The sequence below is a fragment of the Aphelocoma coerulescens genome, chromosome 19 (assembly GCF_041296385.1).
Source record: "Aphelocoma coerulescens isolate FSJ_1873_10779 chromosome 19, UR_Acoe_1.0, whole genome shotgun sequence".
In the NCBI taxonomy this organism is placed as follows: domain Eukaryota; kingdom Metazoa; phylum Chordata; class Aves; order Passeriformes; family Corvidae; genus Aphelocoma; species Aphelocoma coerulescens.
In genome coordinates this window covers 1,899,149-1,915,020 of record NC_091032.1, presented here as the reverse complement: position 1 = coordinate 1,915,020, position 15,872 = coordinate 1,899,149, and the positions used below count along the sequence as shown (strand labels likewise).

The window sequence follows — 15,872 nt, the reverse complement described above, 5'->3', positions numbered from 1 at the left end:
ACTCCTTGCAAGTTTGCTGCAGGCATTAGCAAAGCTCTTGACTTGAGATGTTCTGCTTCGGAACCAGATCCCCTGACTGTGCATCCCTACCAAGTTAAATTTGTAGCTTCTAGGTGGCTATAAACAAGAAATATTACAGTAATTGCTTTTCCAGCCACTAAATAGCCCTGAATATTAGATGACACTTCAGTTTTAAAAGATCTATCTACAAAGTATCTTGAATATTTGCAGAAGACATTATGTTTTCAGCCACAGCATAACTGTGAAGGAAATCCTCTTTTTCTGGTGTATGAGGTAGCTTTGCAGGGTCTGTGCCCTGAGATAAAACTGGAGAAAGCAGCCATCTCTGGTTTTCCCTGTTGATTTATTCATGCTGTCTTCTGTGCCCATTTAACTGGAGACTCTGTATACAAATGGAAGGGAGGATCTGTTTCACCTCCTAGGAACTGCTGAACGTACCTGGTGTGTTTTTGGGTGATCCCACATAGGCTTTGGAGCATCCACTGAGCCCAGAGCTGAAGCTAGGACACGATGCATTCACAGCGGTGCAGAAATAGGGGTGGAAAACGTGTGGCATTTCCCCAGGGGGTCTGGGCTCTGTTGGGTACAGGGTTTATACCTTTGTACAGGAAAGCAGAACGGTTCTGGTGTTCATTTCCTCGTGTATGTGAGTGAGGACTCTTGAGATAGAAGCAACTGATGTCTACTTTGTAAGTGGTGCGAAGGACAAGGCAATGATAAATCTTGTCTGTTATGCTAAGCAGTGCTTCTGAACTGCAGAGAGGGGGATTTGCCACTGATCAGCACCGTACAAGAATGTAATCCCTCTGGTTTTTTGATCATCACATTTATCTTCACTGTATTGGTTTCCTTGGGGAAGAATAAGCCAGCAAATGGAAAGATTACATATTGCTCTATTTCTTAAACTTTTGTTCTTTACTATTTTTTTCAGCCTGAATGCTAGAAGGTGGCTTCATTTGCAGATGGGAAGTTGAACCATTGTTTCTTTTTCCCCTCTAATTGCACAAAGGCTCTGATCCTTTTCCTAATGAGGAATATTGCCAAGCTCGCCTTAAGTGTTGCAGTCCTCAGGTCCTAGCTGAGCTCTCTTTCTCACTCCTTCTTTTCTAATCACTGTTCTTCCATTTTAAAATCTTTCCTCATTAGGTTTTTGTGCAGCGCTGTATGCCACATGCCAAAGCAGTGGCAGAGTTAGGGGTTTCTAGAGAAGAAAAGAGAAAATCCAGAGGAATACAAGACAGCAGGAGCTTAAAAGACAGAAAAGCTTCTGTGTTGAGTAGTTTGAATTCTTGACCTACAAGATGCAAAAGAGTTGTTTTAAAAGAGATTAATTTTTTGTCAAGGCTCAATAATTATAACCCATTTTTACGTGGAGAATTTTGATTTGGTGAAAAAATCTGCAGGTTGGATTGGATTACTCATGGATTGCTCCACCTGGCATGATCCATGAATAGTTCTGCTAATTCTGTCCATTGCTTTACTCATGTCTGCATTCTCTGTCCTGCTGGCTTGGGTGTGCAGAGGGATGCTCTGGTTTCCCTGCGTGCTTGTGACACAGAAATGCATGGCTTGGATGTTTCCATCTCTCCCTGGAGCAGTTTCCTTGTTGTTTTTACCTGTGTTGTCTCAAGGTGGTGTCTCTGTCTCGACTCCTGGGGACCTGGTTTTCTCATCCAGTCTCGAGGCTGACAGGGCAGCAAAGCCAAGTGTGTCCCAGCTCAGTGCCTTTCTGTGGCCATGAGATTCCAGGGAGCATCCTGAGACCTGTGGAATGCACGGGTCTTTCCTGTTGCTGCACCATCTTCTCACAGGACCAGGAATGCAGAGGTGCTTCTGATTCAATTTACAAACCATAATACATTTTTTATGACTGCTGAGTGCTGTGCTAATGAATGGTGCCAGTGTGAGGCTGAACTCATCTGTTTCCTAGTGCAGGGACAGCAGGGATGAGAGCTGTCTAAGTCCACATGCATTTATTCTACCTCTGCAATAAGGCAGATAACCCTTTAAATGTAAAATTTTTTGGCCCACTAACTCCATGCCTGGGTCTGTGGCCTGCCAACCAAAGTGCTGTTTGAATTATTCAGAGAACACAATATGTGTGTGGAGGGTGGAGGAACCCACAGCCAGCTTCGTGCCAGCAGCTTCTGCAATGGGGTTGTATTTTGAAATCCTCTGGAATGTGTGTTTTGATCAGTCTATGCAAATCCTGTATAACTACAGATACAAATGTACAACATTTTTGTTTTGGGGAGAAAGTTTGAAATTTTAAAATATTTTTTCCATTATAAATCAGAACAAAAAGTAAAAATTAAGAAAACTGTGAAGAAAAAAAAAATCCAGACGTTTTGGTGTAGAACTGAGGAGTTGCTCAATTATTTAGACGAACTGAAATATTTGTGTTTCATATTATTCTGTGTGGTTCTTGATAGCTGTTCAGTTGGGTTCTCTCCACCACGAACACCCCATTTTCCAAGGATAAATATTCCTGGCCCTGCTGTGACCTGAAGCTGCCCCTTGAACTGTGGCAAGGACAGCTGTGGGAGATGCCAGTCCCAGCCCGTGCCCACAGCTGGATGTGCTCCTGCTGCAGATCAGGGCAGTGCTGTGCAAGGCTTGACTGGCTGGAACAGGGCTGGGTGCTTGGGATCGTCACCATAACTGTGCCACTGGTGTGTCACAGCACAGGGGACAAACTCAGCAGTGCTTCAGGAGCTGGCTTAGTGCTCCTCTCTCTGCCTAATCGCTCATCCTAACTGAGCAGTGCGGAGCACTGGAGCCCTCCTCCCTGGCATGGAGATTTAAAGGGAGCATCCCTAGGGACTCCTCTCCACATCTCTTTTCTATTTCTATTCATTCCTCAAACAAAGAAAACAAATAGGAGCATGTGGCCCTGCTGCTCAGAGGGTAAGTCAGGCACATTTATTTAAGGCGCAGCGCTGTGAGATAAACCCGGGGCCAGTGGGAATCCATTGCCCCCGGCTGCAAGGGCTGCACGTGTGAGCAGCCTCGGGGCTGTGAGTTGGGCTCAGCACGGTGGGATGGAGGGGTTTGGAGCTGCGGTGTTGGAAGCACTCGGAGCTGGGGCTGATTCTGCTCAGGCCATGCTCGGGGAGCAGGGATGGGCTGGAGGGGCAGCGTGGGCAGCACAGCCCTGGCTGCTCTGCCAGGATCAAAGGCTGGAGGTGCAGGGACAACAGGCACTTAACAGAGGTGATTGAAGAGTTTGCACAACTTCTGTGGAGGAGTGGAGAAAAGGTGGCTGAGAGGGTGTCAGCAGAGGACACGGATCCACTGCTGGGACAGGCAAGGTCTCCCTTGCTGTTTCAGCCTCAAAGGCAGTCCCAGGTCTCGTGGAGGTCATTGAGTCAAATCTGCAAGACATAACCTTGGACTTTGCTGGAAACTTGTGTTAGACCTAGAAAAGTCTCTAGAGACAACACGATGGGACTTTTAGGCTGGCAGAAGCTGGCTGGAGCCAGAGCATCAGGATCTCTTGGCAGGAGCACACAGGTTTCTGGCTGAACCAGTCTGAGCAGAATCAGCTGTGTGTACTTTGCCTTCCACAAAGCCGGGCAGCTTCAAGAAAAACAGTTCCATGGCTCTGCAATCTGAGCTGGCATTGCTCAGCACTTCCTCGGCACTGGCTCCAAGCTGAGGCTTTTTCTTAACTCAGGTTGCACAGGCTCCAGTAATTTCCTGATTGTTCTGCACAACTGAAACATGTTATGGCACAGTATTTGAGTGACAAAACTGAGAAGGGAGGGGGAAGGATAAGGCTGAGAATACCATGTCATGTTTGAGAAACATGAAATAAATGAATAGCAATCAATTGCTCTGATGCTCATCTTCATGTATGACACCAGCTTTTGCCAGCTCAACAGCTGGCACCAAAGCCTCAGATTTCCTTACCTTCAGCTTGTATTTGCTATGTGGCATTGAGGGAGGCCATGGCACCACATTATTGTAGAAACAGCTCTTCCCTGTATCCTTCTAACACATGGTGCTCACTAAAGCCCGATTTCCAGGAGTGCTCAGCACTCCTGGTAGCTGCTGAAATCAGTGAAGGCTGTGCTTCATAGAGAAAGTGCTCTGTGGAGCCAAGTTCTCTGAAAAATCAAATCTCAGGTGCTTCCCAATGAATGCTTAAAATCAGATGTTTCTGACCTGAGCATGTCAGGACTGTTGTTGCCACCTATAAAATGGGAATAGTGAAATGCCTTTGTCTGGCAAAACAACTGTGAAATAGGCCGTTGGTATTTGTTGAGCATCTATCTGATACAGTCGGGAGGAGCTGCACAGAAAAGCCCTTGAGGAAATTAATCATTGTGCATTCAGAGGAGGGTGTGAATGGAGTGCCAGTAAACAAGGCCTAGGTCCACACTGTGGACAAAGAGGAGCAAACAAAATCCTGCGTGGTTGCTCATTAGCCAAACACCTTCCATTCTGTGTAGGGAAACAGGAGCATGGGATCATGTAATTAAAGATTGTATCTTGGCATGTATGCACAAGAGGCCTGAATTAAGGTGGTGACTGCAGCCTTAATCTTGGCCTTTCATAACTTGGAAGCCCTTGACTTTGTAACCTCAATAATGTTGCCTTAATGTATTTTTGTGTGTGTAATTTAAATCGGCAGGACCTGAAAAGGAGCCTTCTGTTTATCAATGCTATTGTTAACAAATGATTTTGGGATGAAAAATCAAAGCAATCTCCTTGCCACAGAAGTGCTTTCACACAACATATCTGGAGCAGACAGCAACTTGCTCTGCTATTGTTTTCCTTCCTCTTCACCCACCCGGAGCATCCCCCAGCCTGGCACCGCCTTTCATCCTCACTCTGTTGCACAACTGCTTTTGCACAACACTGAACCACTTTGTTTTCAGATTCCAGAGGGATGCAGGAGGCGAGGGATTGCAACGTTATGAAAACAAAGCAAACAAAACAAGATTAGACCTTTCTGTGGAGGTCTTGTGGCTTGAAGGAATTGCTGGGATTAGTGGATGGGCCACTGCACCCAATATAGTTGACATCACGCCTCTCTTCACCAGTCCCTTGTGTCTTAAAATACCATAACAGTGACACTGAGAATCCTTTTCTCTTTTGCATTGTGCTTTACACCTGCCTTCCTTTCTCCCTGGTGTTGTTTTAAGTGTGTTGGCAATTTTTCCCCCCTAGATAAGTGCTTTTGAGGAACTAATTATTCATCAGAAGAATACACATTACATTTAACTATTTTATCTGGAGGTAAATTAATGGTTATTGTAAGCATCTCATTTTATTTTCTGATTTTGAAAGATTAGAGGGACTGGTCAGTGCATTAGTTTCAGACCTTTACATCTTGTTGTTTCGGCCAGAATTAAAATAGCAAATTATGAAACATGAGAGAGGTACTGAAGTTTTGGGGCTTTTTCATCCATCAGCTGTAAAAATTCTTCCCCAATATAACAGAAACACAGTAGGAGTTGATGGGAACTGTCAAGATGTGATGGGAAATTTGGTACCCTCACACTGGCAGTGTTTCTGAGGGGTTTTGGTTCAGTTTGTGCAGGTTTGGGTTCAGTTTGTGCATGTTGCTGTCCTGGATTCCCAGCTAACGATTCCCCGTGTGATGCTTCCCTGGGAGGGTGGGCAGGCCCTGGCACAGGGTGCCCAGAGCAGCTGTGGCTGCCCCTGGATCCCTGGCAGTGCCCAAGGCCAGGCTGGACATTGGGGCTGGGAGCAGCCTGGGACAGTAGGAGGTGTCCCTGCCCATGGCAGGGGTGGCACTGGTGGGCTTTAAGGTCCCTTCCCACCCAAACCATTCTGTGATTCTGTGCTGGCCAAGCTGCAGGATTTCTCTCAGCTGTGCCCTGCAGGCATCCTAATTTCTTGCAAGCTAAACTCCTGTACCCAGTGTGCTGGGTGAACGTGGAGGTGGTGGTTTTGCCATCGTTTCTGTGTCTGTGCTGTTCCCTTTGGCTGTTTCTTGCTTCCCCTCACGTCCAGCCCTGTCCCTGGGAGCTGCTGCAGCTGACAGCAGGCTGGGGGGTCGGGCTGTCCTAGGCTCGGGATGGAACTGGCAAAGAATTTCAAATCGACTTTTGTAGCTACTGAAAATGTATTTTCTTTCCCCTTAATTGGCTTTTTCCTTCTGCACTGGTGTTCCTGATCAAATGAGAATTGTTTGTTCCTTGAAAGGCTCCAGAAGTGCCTTTCTTACAGTTCTGTTTGACACGGACGTTTGGATGTCTGAACAGTGGACGGGGCAGACTGGCAGCTTCAAGCTTGATTTTCTAAATATTTGTGTTTTAAGTGGAGCATTACATTGACATTTCATGACTATTTGACTTTTTAAAAAATGTGTAATTTCTTTATACTTTATTGTTGGAGTGAAGAATAAATTGTTTGGCTCTGATATAAAGCTGTAGAGGAGTTTAGCAAGAACCTGAGGAGCAAATAATTGGAATATAGTCGTAGACTGTTGCAATTGTTACTTGGTATAGCACTGCAATATAAACTACTCCTGTTTTTAATAATCAGTTTTTTTAAGTTGTATTTTACTGAGGTCACATTCAGTACAAATTCAGAAAATAAGTTTTTACAACACTATTGTAACGATAATCACAAGGATGGTTTGGAAAGGTCAAGGCTTGAAATCCCTGAGCAACACGTGAAATGTTCATCCAGAGAAATTTCTGCAGTGCATTTGCTACCCACTGCATTTACAGTGGTGTTTTTTATCCAGCATTCCCATAGAACAATCCCATAATAAGGAATGGAACAGAGTTATTTACATGTAGTTTTTAAGCTGTTGTCAGAGGGCAGGGGCAGGAGGGAAGGGCAGCGATGGACTGGCTCTGGGGTGAGGTTCATGGGGGTGATACATGTACCCCACAAAGCTCTGCCCTGCTGCCACTGAGGGTTTGATTTTTAATCAATGAGTTGTCATTTAAGTAGCAAGGAGACGGACTTTGCTGAAATAAATCAGGCACAGCTCCCTGAAAGACTTGATGAGAATGCAGCGTGTCCTTGAAGCCTCCTACCTTGAGAAATGATCCGATGGGCTCAGGGGCTGCTTCTCCTCCCCTCAGCCGGGGCAGGGCTGGGCTGGAGCTGTGGGTGCTGACTGGAGCCAGGTGATTGCAAGGCCACCCCGCCGGCAGGAACCTGCTCAGCACCGCAGGCCCTTCCCTGCTTGGGCACCTGCAGTGGGATCAGGCTGATTAATGTGCCCAGTAGAAATAAAACAAATGGAAATTTTTTTAGATTATACAGTACACTCATAAATATTAATGCACTTTTGTATTGAATTGCGTGTAATTACATATTATGCATTTAAGTCACCTTCCTGATACACTTAAGGCACTTTACTGATGAAAGATATCTCTGAATAAGATGGTTTTAAACTGTGCCTAATATGTTTGTAGGATTTACTTAATAATGTGTGGGCTTGTATGCTGGCAGGAGAGGAGAAAAGCCTCCATTAGAGACTGAATGTTTTTGTGGGGTTGGCTGCTCAGTCTGAATCCACTCCATGGGTAGCTGCTGAAAAATACGTCTCGACATGAAATATTACTACATCTTCTTATCTATGTAGATAAGGTCTGTGCAGTCCTGTCACCTTAGAGTAATTACAGCTTATTACTCTAATCATGATGATGCCTGAAGTCTGTAATTAAGATTGTGCTGGCTAATGTACTAGCACACGGCATGGTACAGCTATTGTCCTATCTAAACAAGGGAAAGATAAAAATGGGATGGGGGGAAAGGGCAGCAAGGGGGAAGTGATTTATGCAGGGCCGTGGTTCCCAGCCAAGCGCTGCCTCCACGGAGCCCAGGGGCTCCATGGGGCAGAATCCGAGACAATCCTGGGCAGTTTGCACCCTCAAACACGAGGAGAACACCCCAGGAGAGCTCTAGTCAAGCTACTTTTAATGCATCCTCTCCTCCTGTGTCTAAGATTTATTCTTTTATCATGTCCTCCTGCTGTCTAGTCTGCAGATGAAGAATTTAACACATATTTCTAGATGCATATTTCTTTTAAGGCCAAGTGGTGTCTCTGCTGAAAGCCATGACAGGCTCTACCCCACAGGTCCCTCATGAAGGGTTTGACCCCCAGCACTCTGTCATTTCCCTGCAGTGGTGTCAGCTGGTGAAAAGCAGACGGCTCTTCTGGAGGAATAAGGTTGTTTAAACACCAGTCTTTATGGCTAAATTTCATAGCAAGCCCACCCACCAAACAGGATTTAAGGTCCCTTTCACAAGTTAGGCACGTGTGGAGCTCCTCTGCCTCCCTTTGCTTGTGAGCAGAAGAGGATCCTTATTTTTGAACGTTCCTGCCAGTCGTTCCTTCTGCCTGGGAAGGAGCCTTTCCATCCAGTTTGGGGAAGGCTTTGTGGATTTGGTGCCACTCATCTTTGCCATAGGTGTGTGAGCAGATTCCTTTCTCTCAGTTCTCATGAGCTCCACGTTCTTTAGGTATCTGACAATTGTGAAGCTTCATGCAGTTGTCTGGAACGTGGGCTCTGAGAAAGGGTTATCCCAGGTACAGCCACAGCGATCTGCTGAGTCTGACCCATCTCACGCCCCCCTTAAAGCTAACAGGAACAAGTTATTTCTTGATGGAAGTGCCTGGCCCCATTAGACATTTTATAAGCTGCTGGAAGCCTGCCACTGTTTCATTTAGATCACTCACAGCTGGGGGAAAAAAATCCCACAAAAGCTACTTAGTCATTAGAAGAATTTATTTTTTTTCCAGAAAGTTTCCCTTTGTTCACGCCTTCAGCCTTTCACATTTAGAGTGAATCCTCTTGAAAAGCATTTGTATCTACAAACATGAGCTCTGTGTTTTAACAGAAGGCTTTGCTGGTATAATGTTCTACTCATAAAACATTGGATTTTTTTTATACTGACCTGAAAAAAAAATTCTTAGCAGCATGATGATAGCTATGCTAAGCTACAAATCTGTTCTAACATAAAGTATCTATTATTTTATAACCTACCCTTGCTATCCAGGAGGTCCAGGTGTGTTTGTGGATGCTGTAGTTTTACGAAGCTGTTGAAGGTGAGCCCTGGTGAAATGGTTACTGCACTTGAGAGAATTTGCCTTCCTGCATTTATGGCATGCAGCTAAACCTAAAACCTTCCTGCAAAGGGAGGCAGAAGATGTGCTGAGAAAAGGAGTTGTTCTTGCTTTTGATTGCCTTGGGCAGCTCCATAGGATCCCTCAGCTTGTGCACAAGGAGATCCCAAAGCATTTTAGGAACATCAGTGCTACTACTGAGTTCTTTTTCAGTAGAGCCAGGGAGGAACCAGCGAGGGGACACAGGAGGTTCTTAAATTACTAACCTTGTGTTGGAGGTAAGGATGCTCAAATTCTCTTTCATGAGGTTGGATAAGGCTCCTGACTTTTTGGATATGGGTAACACTGTGACGAAAAGCCCAGGGTATCTCCTGGGGTGTCTTAGGTGAAAAAAAGGTAGAAAAAATGACTTATAGCTTCTGTTCAATACTCCCATCTTTAATGCCTGTAAAATCATTCCCTTTGCTAAATACCAAATTTGAACAATGACTGTCTTCAGTTGAATTAATCATCTCATTGGTTTCAGTTATGAATTTTGTGAAGCTCTTGTGTTTTAGAGAGTCATTTAGGGAGCAGTCTTTAATTAAAGCCAAACTGCTTTTTTGCCTTTAGGCATGTTTTTTTGCATTAAAAGGTGCCATAATTTGAATTATATTCTCCTGAGCCTCAGTCTTTATGTGACACAGGGACCAATAGCCTTTCCTGCTGTCAGTTACAATATTAAGTGACAATAAACAACAGCTGAAAGGCTCACAAGATTACACAGCACTTTATGGTGGGCATGGAAGCTCCTGGTCCAAGCAGCCAGGCACTTTAGCAGAGAGTGCTGAAAGCATGACCCTGCCTCAGTAACTGCCCCTCACAGGGCAGCACCAGACCCTGATGTGGGCAGTTCTTGGAGTAGATGTGACTCAGCACATGGCATTTATTGGATGCACAATATGCACTCTAATTAACATCTTTCCAGTAGCTTCTCATTCTTCTCTCCTAATGAATTCTCCAGCCTCCTCTTCCTTTAATTCTGCGCTATTGAAAAAGACTCATTTCAAGTGACATTTATCGGAAATGAAAACTGGGATTCTGTGTGTTGCAGGTTATTTGTAAGAAAACAGCTGTGGGCTAAGTGACAAAACTCACATTTGTGTTATGGGAGTGGAGTATTTTTTTATAGACAGACATTGATTCTGGGGGTTAAAGGGTCAGTGACAAAGTTTTCAAATACCAAGTTGCTTTTTTCGTGCACTTTTCACCCCTGTCCCTGAGATTTGGAAATCTACTGCTTAAGTAAGGCTTGAGGGAAACGTGCCCTGAAGTCAATGGAGATTCATTGGCCGTAATTGGATTTAGGTCAGCTCGTGCCTTGGCTTCTCAAATAAAAGGAATAATAAGAATAAATACTGAACAGTCAAGCATTGTTTAAATCAAAATAGATTTTTAATTTAAACATTATAAACAAATGCTATCTTCTAAATGTGTGCTCTCTTGATACATGAGATGTTTTTGAGAAATTAGGTTGACTGTGTGAAGTCTCAAGGAGGATGTGTCTCCTTCCATGCACTCACTTCTTCCTGCCAGTTTTATTTAGCATTTGCCTATCTTTTGATGAAGAGGACATCAGTGAAGAGTGGGTGTTTCCCTTTTCTGGTGACTGCAGCATTGCCCTGACAGTGCTTTGCTGGTCACCTGGAACCAAACCAGAGCTGTAGTTTGACCACTGTGTTTTTCTCCTCTTCTCCCTCTGCAGAAGGACGTAGCTCTGAAACCTCAGGAACGTGTGGAGAAGCGACAGAATCCTCTAGCCAAGAAGAAACGGGAAGCACTTACCAATGGGCTGTCGTATCTTCCAAAAAAGAACAGACTCCACCACCACCAGTACAGCTCCGACCGGGAAAATGACCGAAACCTGTGCCAGCACCTTGGGAAAAAGAAGAAGTTACCGAAGGGCCTCAGACAGGTGGGAGACAAGTTTCCTGCAGCGGGGAGGGAGGGCTCTGCCCGTTGGCTCATGGTATGTAGAAGCCGATTTCTCACTTTGTGGCATCACTTATTTTAATACTTTTGCGGTTGTTTTGTTCTTGGGCTCTGGGGTGCCACTTGGTGCAGTGTCCTACCACTGGCAGAGGTGGACTGAGAGGGAGAGCAAGTGGTCTGTTGATGCTGATCTGATGAATAAATGTGTAAAGGTGGGAAGAGCTTTCCACAGGCTGGCTGTGAGACTGTCAGGACAAGCAAATGTGGAGCATTTGGTGAGCAAACTTTGTCCTATAAAGATCTTCTTGTCTTCAGGCTTTGTACACAGAAGCAGAAGACCCCTCTCAACATCCAGGGTGAGGTGAGGCAATTGCAAGAAGGGCAGCTGTTAATCAAGGCAAAGCTCTAAAACTGATTAGAGTGCGAGGAGCTCATTTGTGGGGTGTCAGTGGTGCTGGTGTCTGCTCCCCTGAGTTACTCATCACCCACCCTAAGCAAGAACTTCTGCCTTCCCAACAGTGGTGGGAAATGAGCAGGGAACATCCAGGAATGCAAAGCTTGAGGCTGAAAACATTGGATTCATCTTCATGACTGAGCAGTGTTGTGCTGGTTATGTTTTTTAAAGATGAAAGTGTGACAAGTGTGATTTTTATGGTGCTGGTAATAGTAAATAGTAGTAGTGACAAGGTCAGCTTTTGCCTGTATTTGAGTGATATTAATGACTCTTGAACCAAAATTTAAGTGTTCAGTGGGGATGGTTGATATTCATGGAATCAGTTTTCATCCTTGTTTACTGCAAGCCAAACATTGCTTTGCAGAGAAACTTGTAGAAAATAGTGAGAATTCACTGCTTCTCATTTTGTGAGTTCAGGGAGATGGAAGGAACATTGAGGATGACAAGTATGCTGACTTGTATTCAATTTCGATATGCAGAGTTAGAGAAGCTGGGAAGAAATGAGTTTTCATGATAATTTTGAAGCCTATATGTTAAGCTGTATATAGGAATAAAGTAAGAGATTATACAGTACTTCAGCAGAGCAAAGAAATTGTAAAATGCCTGATCTACACTACCAGCTGTTAAAGGTGTTACTTCTGATTTAATTCTGCTTGGTATTTCAAAGGAAGGTGGGGAATACTCTTCAGGATAGTTGATGCAATGATTGCATGATCAGTAGATGTTGAAGGCTGCTGGGTTTCCTTGGCTGTTTCCTGTGCTCACCTGCGTGGTCTCTGTTCTGTTTTGGTCTGTCAGATGTGTCTGCTTTGGGCAGTAGAACGGACTGTTTGCACTGTGAACTCTCCTAGTGGGGCCTAATGTCAGGTGGAACCTTTCTGCCCAGAATTTAATCTGTGAAGGAAACTGGCCTCCCTGCTGATGGAGATTATTTGTGAGGTTGTGTTTTTGGGAATAAATATGCATTGGCTTGGAAGGTATTGAGTTGACAAATGTAATGGAAAATGCTTTTCCTTTGAGACAATAAATCTGAGTACTCTGCTTAATTCCTAAGGGATAAGACTGAGAGAAAAGAAAGTATCTTGCTCAATATAAATGTAATACATTTGGTGGGGATAGATCTCCTCAGATAAGAACATTTTAGACTCATGAACAGTGTAGGTGCTGACAAACCCATGCGGCTTTGGCACTTAACATGGAAAAAAGGTGTCATGGAAAAGACTACAAAAGTTCTTTGAAAAGACATGCACACCACCTATAGAGAGAGTTTTGGGTAGGCATTTTCTGACCTCTTTCAAGACAAATGGTGAAGACCACAAACAGAGGAGATTGATAATTCTGAAGGTGTTTTTTTTCTGATCATGTTACACTTTTCCTCCTCAAGTGACTCTTGGCTGCACACCTTGGGTTGCTTTCCCCACCCAGGTCCATCCTGCTGAATTCCTGGGCTCCTGAAAGGGCAGTAGATTTGCTTGTCAACCTTGTCAGATGGCAGTGAGCCAGGCACTGGGCCCACTGTGGTTTGTGTGTGACACAGCAGGAGTGTCCAGAGCCACTCAGAGTTCAGGAGGCTTCTGCATGAATAGAGTGTCCTTGCTACATCAGGGCTTTGTATTTGATACATAAACAATTTATCCTGCCTCTCCTGTCTCTGGGGGAATCCTGAATTGTCACCTGTGATTACTGTAACTGGATGGCAGGATGCAATCTCAGAGCTATCACTTGCATTCCCATGCTCTCCTAAGACCTTGGCTGCAGTCTGTCCTTGTTGGGAAATGTTTTACACCTGGAGATCTCGTTCATAGTTTTTCCAGTGGTTGACAGTCCTGTTGGATATGCTTTCCTGTGAAATCTGTTATCTGCTGGAAGTAACTCTCACTGCAGGATTTAGGGTATGAAGCTCCCTTGTCAAACAGATTTAGTTGAAATCAGCTATTGAAAGCATTGCTAATTAGTTTTCAGAGAAAATCCTTGCAGTATTCATGCAGGTATTTATCCAGCTCTGCTGAAATGCCTACAGGTTTATTGAAATCCAGAAAATGTGAAACTGTAGGTTAATTAAGGCTCATATTTTACTAGCGAGAAGACTTTTGAACTCTGCTTTGTGAGCTTTTATAAATGTACTTATTAAATGCCTCAAGGAAATTTTAGTTGGCGTTAAGCAAACATAAGACTCATCAGAATATTTCTCCAGCGTTTTAAATTTAATTTCCTTTACGTTAATTGGGGATGGCATGTTTTTATGTGCTTTCTGTAAAAATCATTTGGAAATCTTATAGTGAACATTTTTAAACTAGTAAAAGGGTGGCAAACATTTTTAAATGGGTTTTAATGAGATTTTATTCCTCGAGGTCTGAGCACAGTGGGGCATACCAGGAAACAATGAGCTTTCAGGGCAGAAGGAGGGTTGAGAGTATTTTGATAATGAGGGGGAAGGATTACTTCTCTTTGTTCAGTGAGTGTGTGATTTACAAAGAGCAGAAGACATTGACTTTTGCTACCTCCATTTCTTTCACTGTTTTCTTCATCTGCTGGGAGGTTCTTGCATCTTCTTGCAGAAGAGGATCATCTCTGGATATGCTTCTAAACCAGCAGTGTGTGTGCTGGGCAATGGGTGCCTTGGCTGGCTCATGTGTGCATGAGAGCCAGCGGCTGCTGGGCTCTGCCTTCAGCACCTGATTGCAGAGACGCTTCCAGAATATCAAATCCCAATCCCAGATACTGCAGGAGTGTGGGGAAGGAGACAAATGGTAATAAATAGGGGGTGGATGATAAATAGACAGAAGAAAACGCATGATGGAGAGATGAATTAGGAGGTAGATGTTAATGAGATAAAGGAAAAATGGGAAGAACAGCAGAAGATACACTGCTGACTCTGGCAGTCCCCAGCTACAAGCATTAAAAACCATTATCTTTCACCTCGTAGTCCATTACATGAATCAATTAAAGGGGAGGGAGGGGAGTGTAGAAGCTGTTCCTTCTCAGAATTAAGTCCACGATCCCCTTGGCAGTCTCACCCTGAATCTATACATCCTAAATTTGAGACTGCTGAGCCCTTGGGTGGCTGATCTGGACAGCCGTCGTTGTCCCCTGCCGTTGTTGTCCCTTGTCATCCTCACTTGAGAGCACCGTGTGGTTCCCTGTGCTGTGGTTTAGTGCCAGCACACTCGTCCCCTGGTGCAGAGGTGCTCGTGTGCCTCAGAGCAGCAGAGCTGTGGTGCAGAGGGTGCAACCCCCGTGTGGCTGAGCCTTTCCTGCAGTCAGGATGGCTGGCACGGGCTGTCAGCCCTGCCTGCCCACGGCAGTCCCGGGAGCGGGGCGGGAGCTGGTGTCAGCTCCCGGGGCTGCGGTGACACTGGGGGGGAGCGGAGCAGATGGGGTGGGATCGTCACCGGCACTGCGATCCCGGGAGAGCTGACTGTGGTGACAAGCGATTTACAATGTGCTATTTACAGTTTGGTTTTGCAGGCTCTCAATGACATCCGAGTGCTCTTTAGCAACTGCTTTCATTACTACTTTTCTAAGAGCTGCTAATTGAAAATGAAATTGTGGGTGGGCTCTGGGAGTGCCATAGCAGCTACAAGTATTATACACAGCCACGGAGAACTGTTTCATTTCTTGGGCTCCCTACTGTAGCTCTATGCAAGGGAAGAAATGGGGATATATTTGTGCAGTGTGAGGTCAGACACCTTGGAAATCCTGCCTACAGCATGCATCACCCAGAGTGAGTGATAAAGGCTTGAACCTCCTTGTACATTGCTGCTGGGATTTGGGATTCCTTTACTGGCAGCCAGTGGATTTCAGTGACTATAAAATTTCTGAAGATCAGGAAGGAACCTGGGCTGTGAAACTACGTCGTGCAGGGCAACAGAGGGGATTGGAAGCTGTGTGTGGGATTTTTGGGTTGGTTTTGCAATGCTGGAGGTCTGGCTTTGTATGAAGTGACAGGAAACACCACTACTGACTGGCAGAATGTGGGACAAAGTCACTCTGCCTTGGGAGTAGTACCAGCCAGGATCAGGTCAGCAGGGATATGGCCAGACATTGGTGGAAAGGGAGATAATGTTCCCATTCTTTCTGTAAAGGGAGAAGTTGCTTGGTTTGGGTTTTTTTTCAGATTCCAAATGCTAGTGTAACCACTTTGAAATGAGTGGATTTGCTGTTTGTGCTGCAGCCTACACAGCGTGGTTTGATTCTGTGCCAGTGTTGCCAAAAGTTTGAAGGCACCTACAACAAGTGTCACCAGCAGCAGGACTTGCAGGGGCCACTGGTTTAACCAAACTGTTGGTATCGTGTCACTCAAAGCACTGATGATTAGTCTAGCATATCAAACAACATTTAATTTGAAAAATAAACAATGAAATG

General features: G+C 44.8%; 1 protein-coding gene across 2 annotated transcripts in view; it reads left to right on the top strand.

Moving 5' to 3' along the window:
- The window catches only part of AUTS2 (activator of transcription and developmental regulator AUTS2), a 767,594-nt gene that overhangs the window by 194,742 nt on the left and 556,980 nt on the right, over positions 1-15,872 (top strand). For both annotated transcript variants that reach the window (XM_069033649.1, XM_069033648.1), the window contains exon 2: positions 10,827-11,036. In XM_069033649.1, the coding sequence (XP_068889750.1) occupies positions 10,827-11,036 (210 nt within the window). The remainder of the gene's footprint in view (positions 1-10,826; positions 11,037-15,872) is intronic.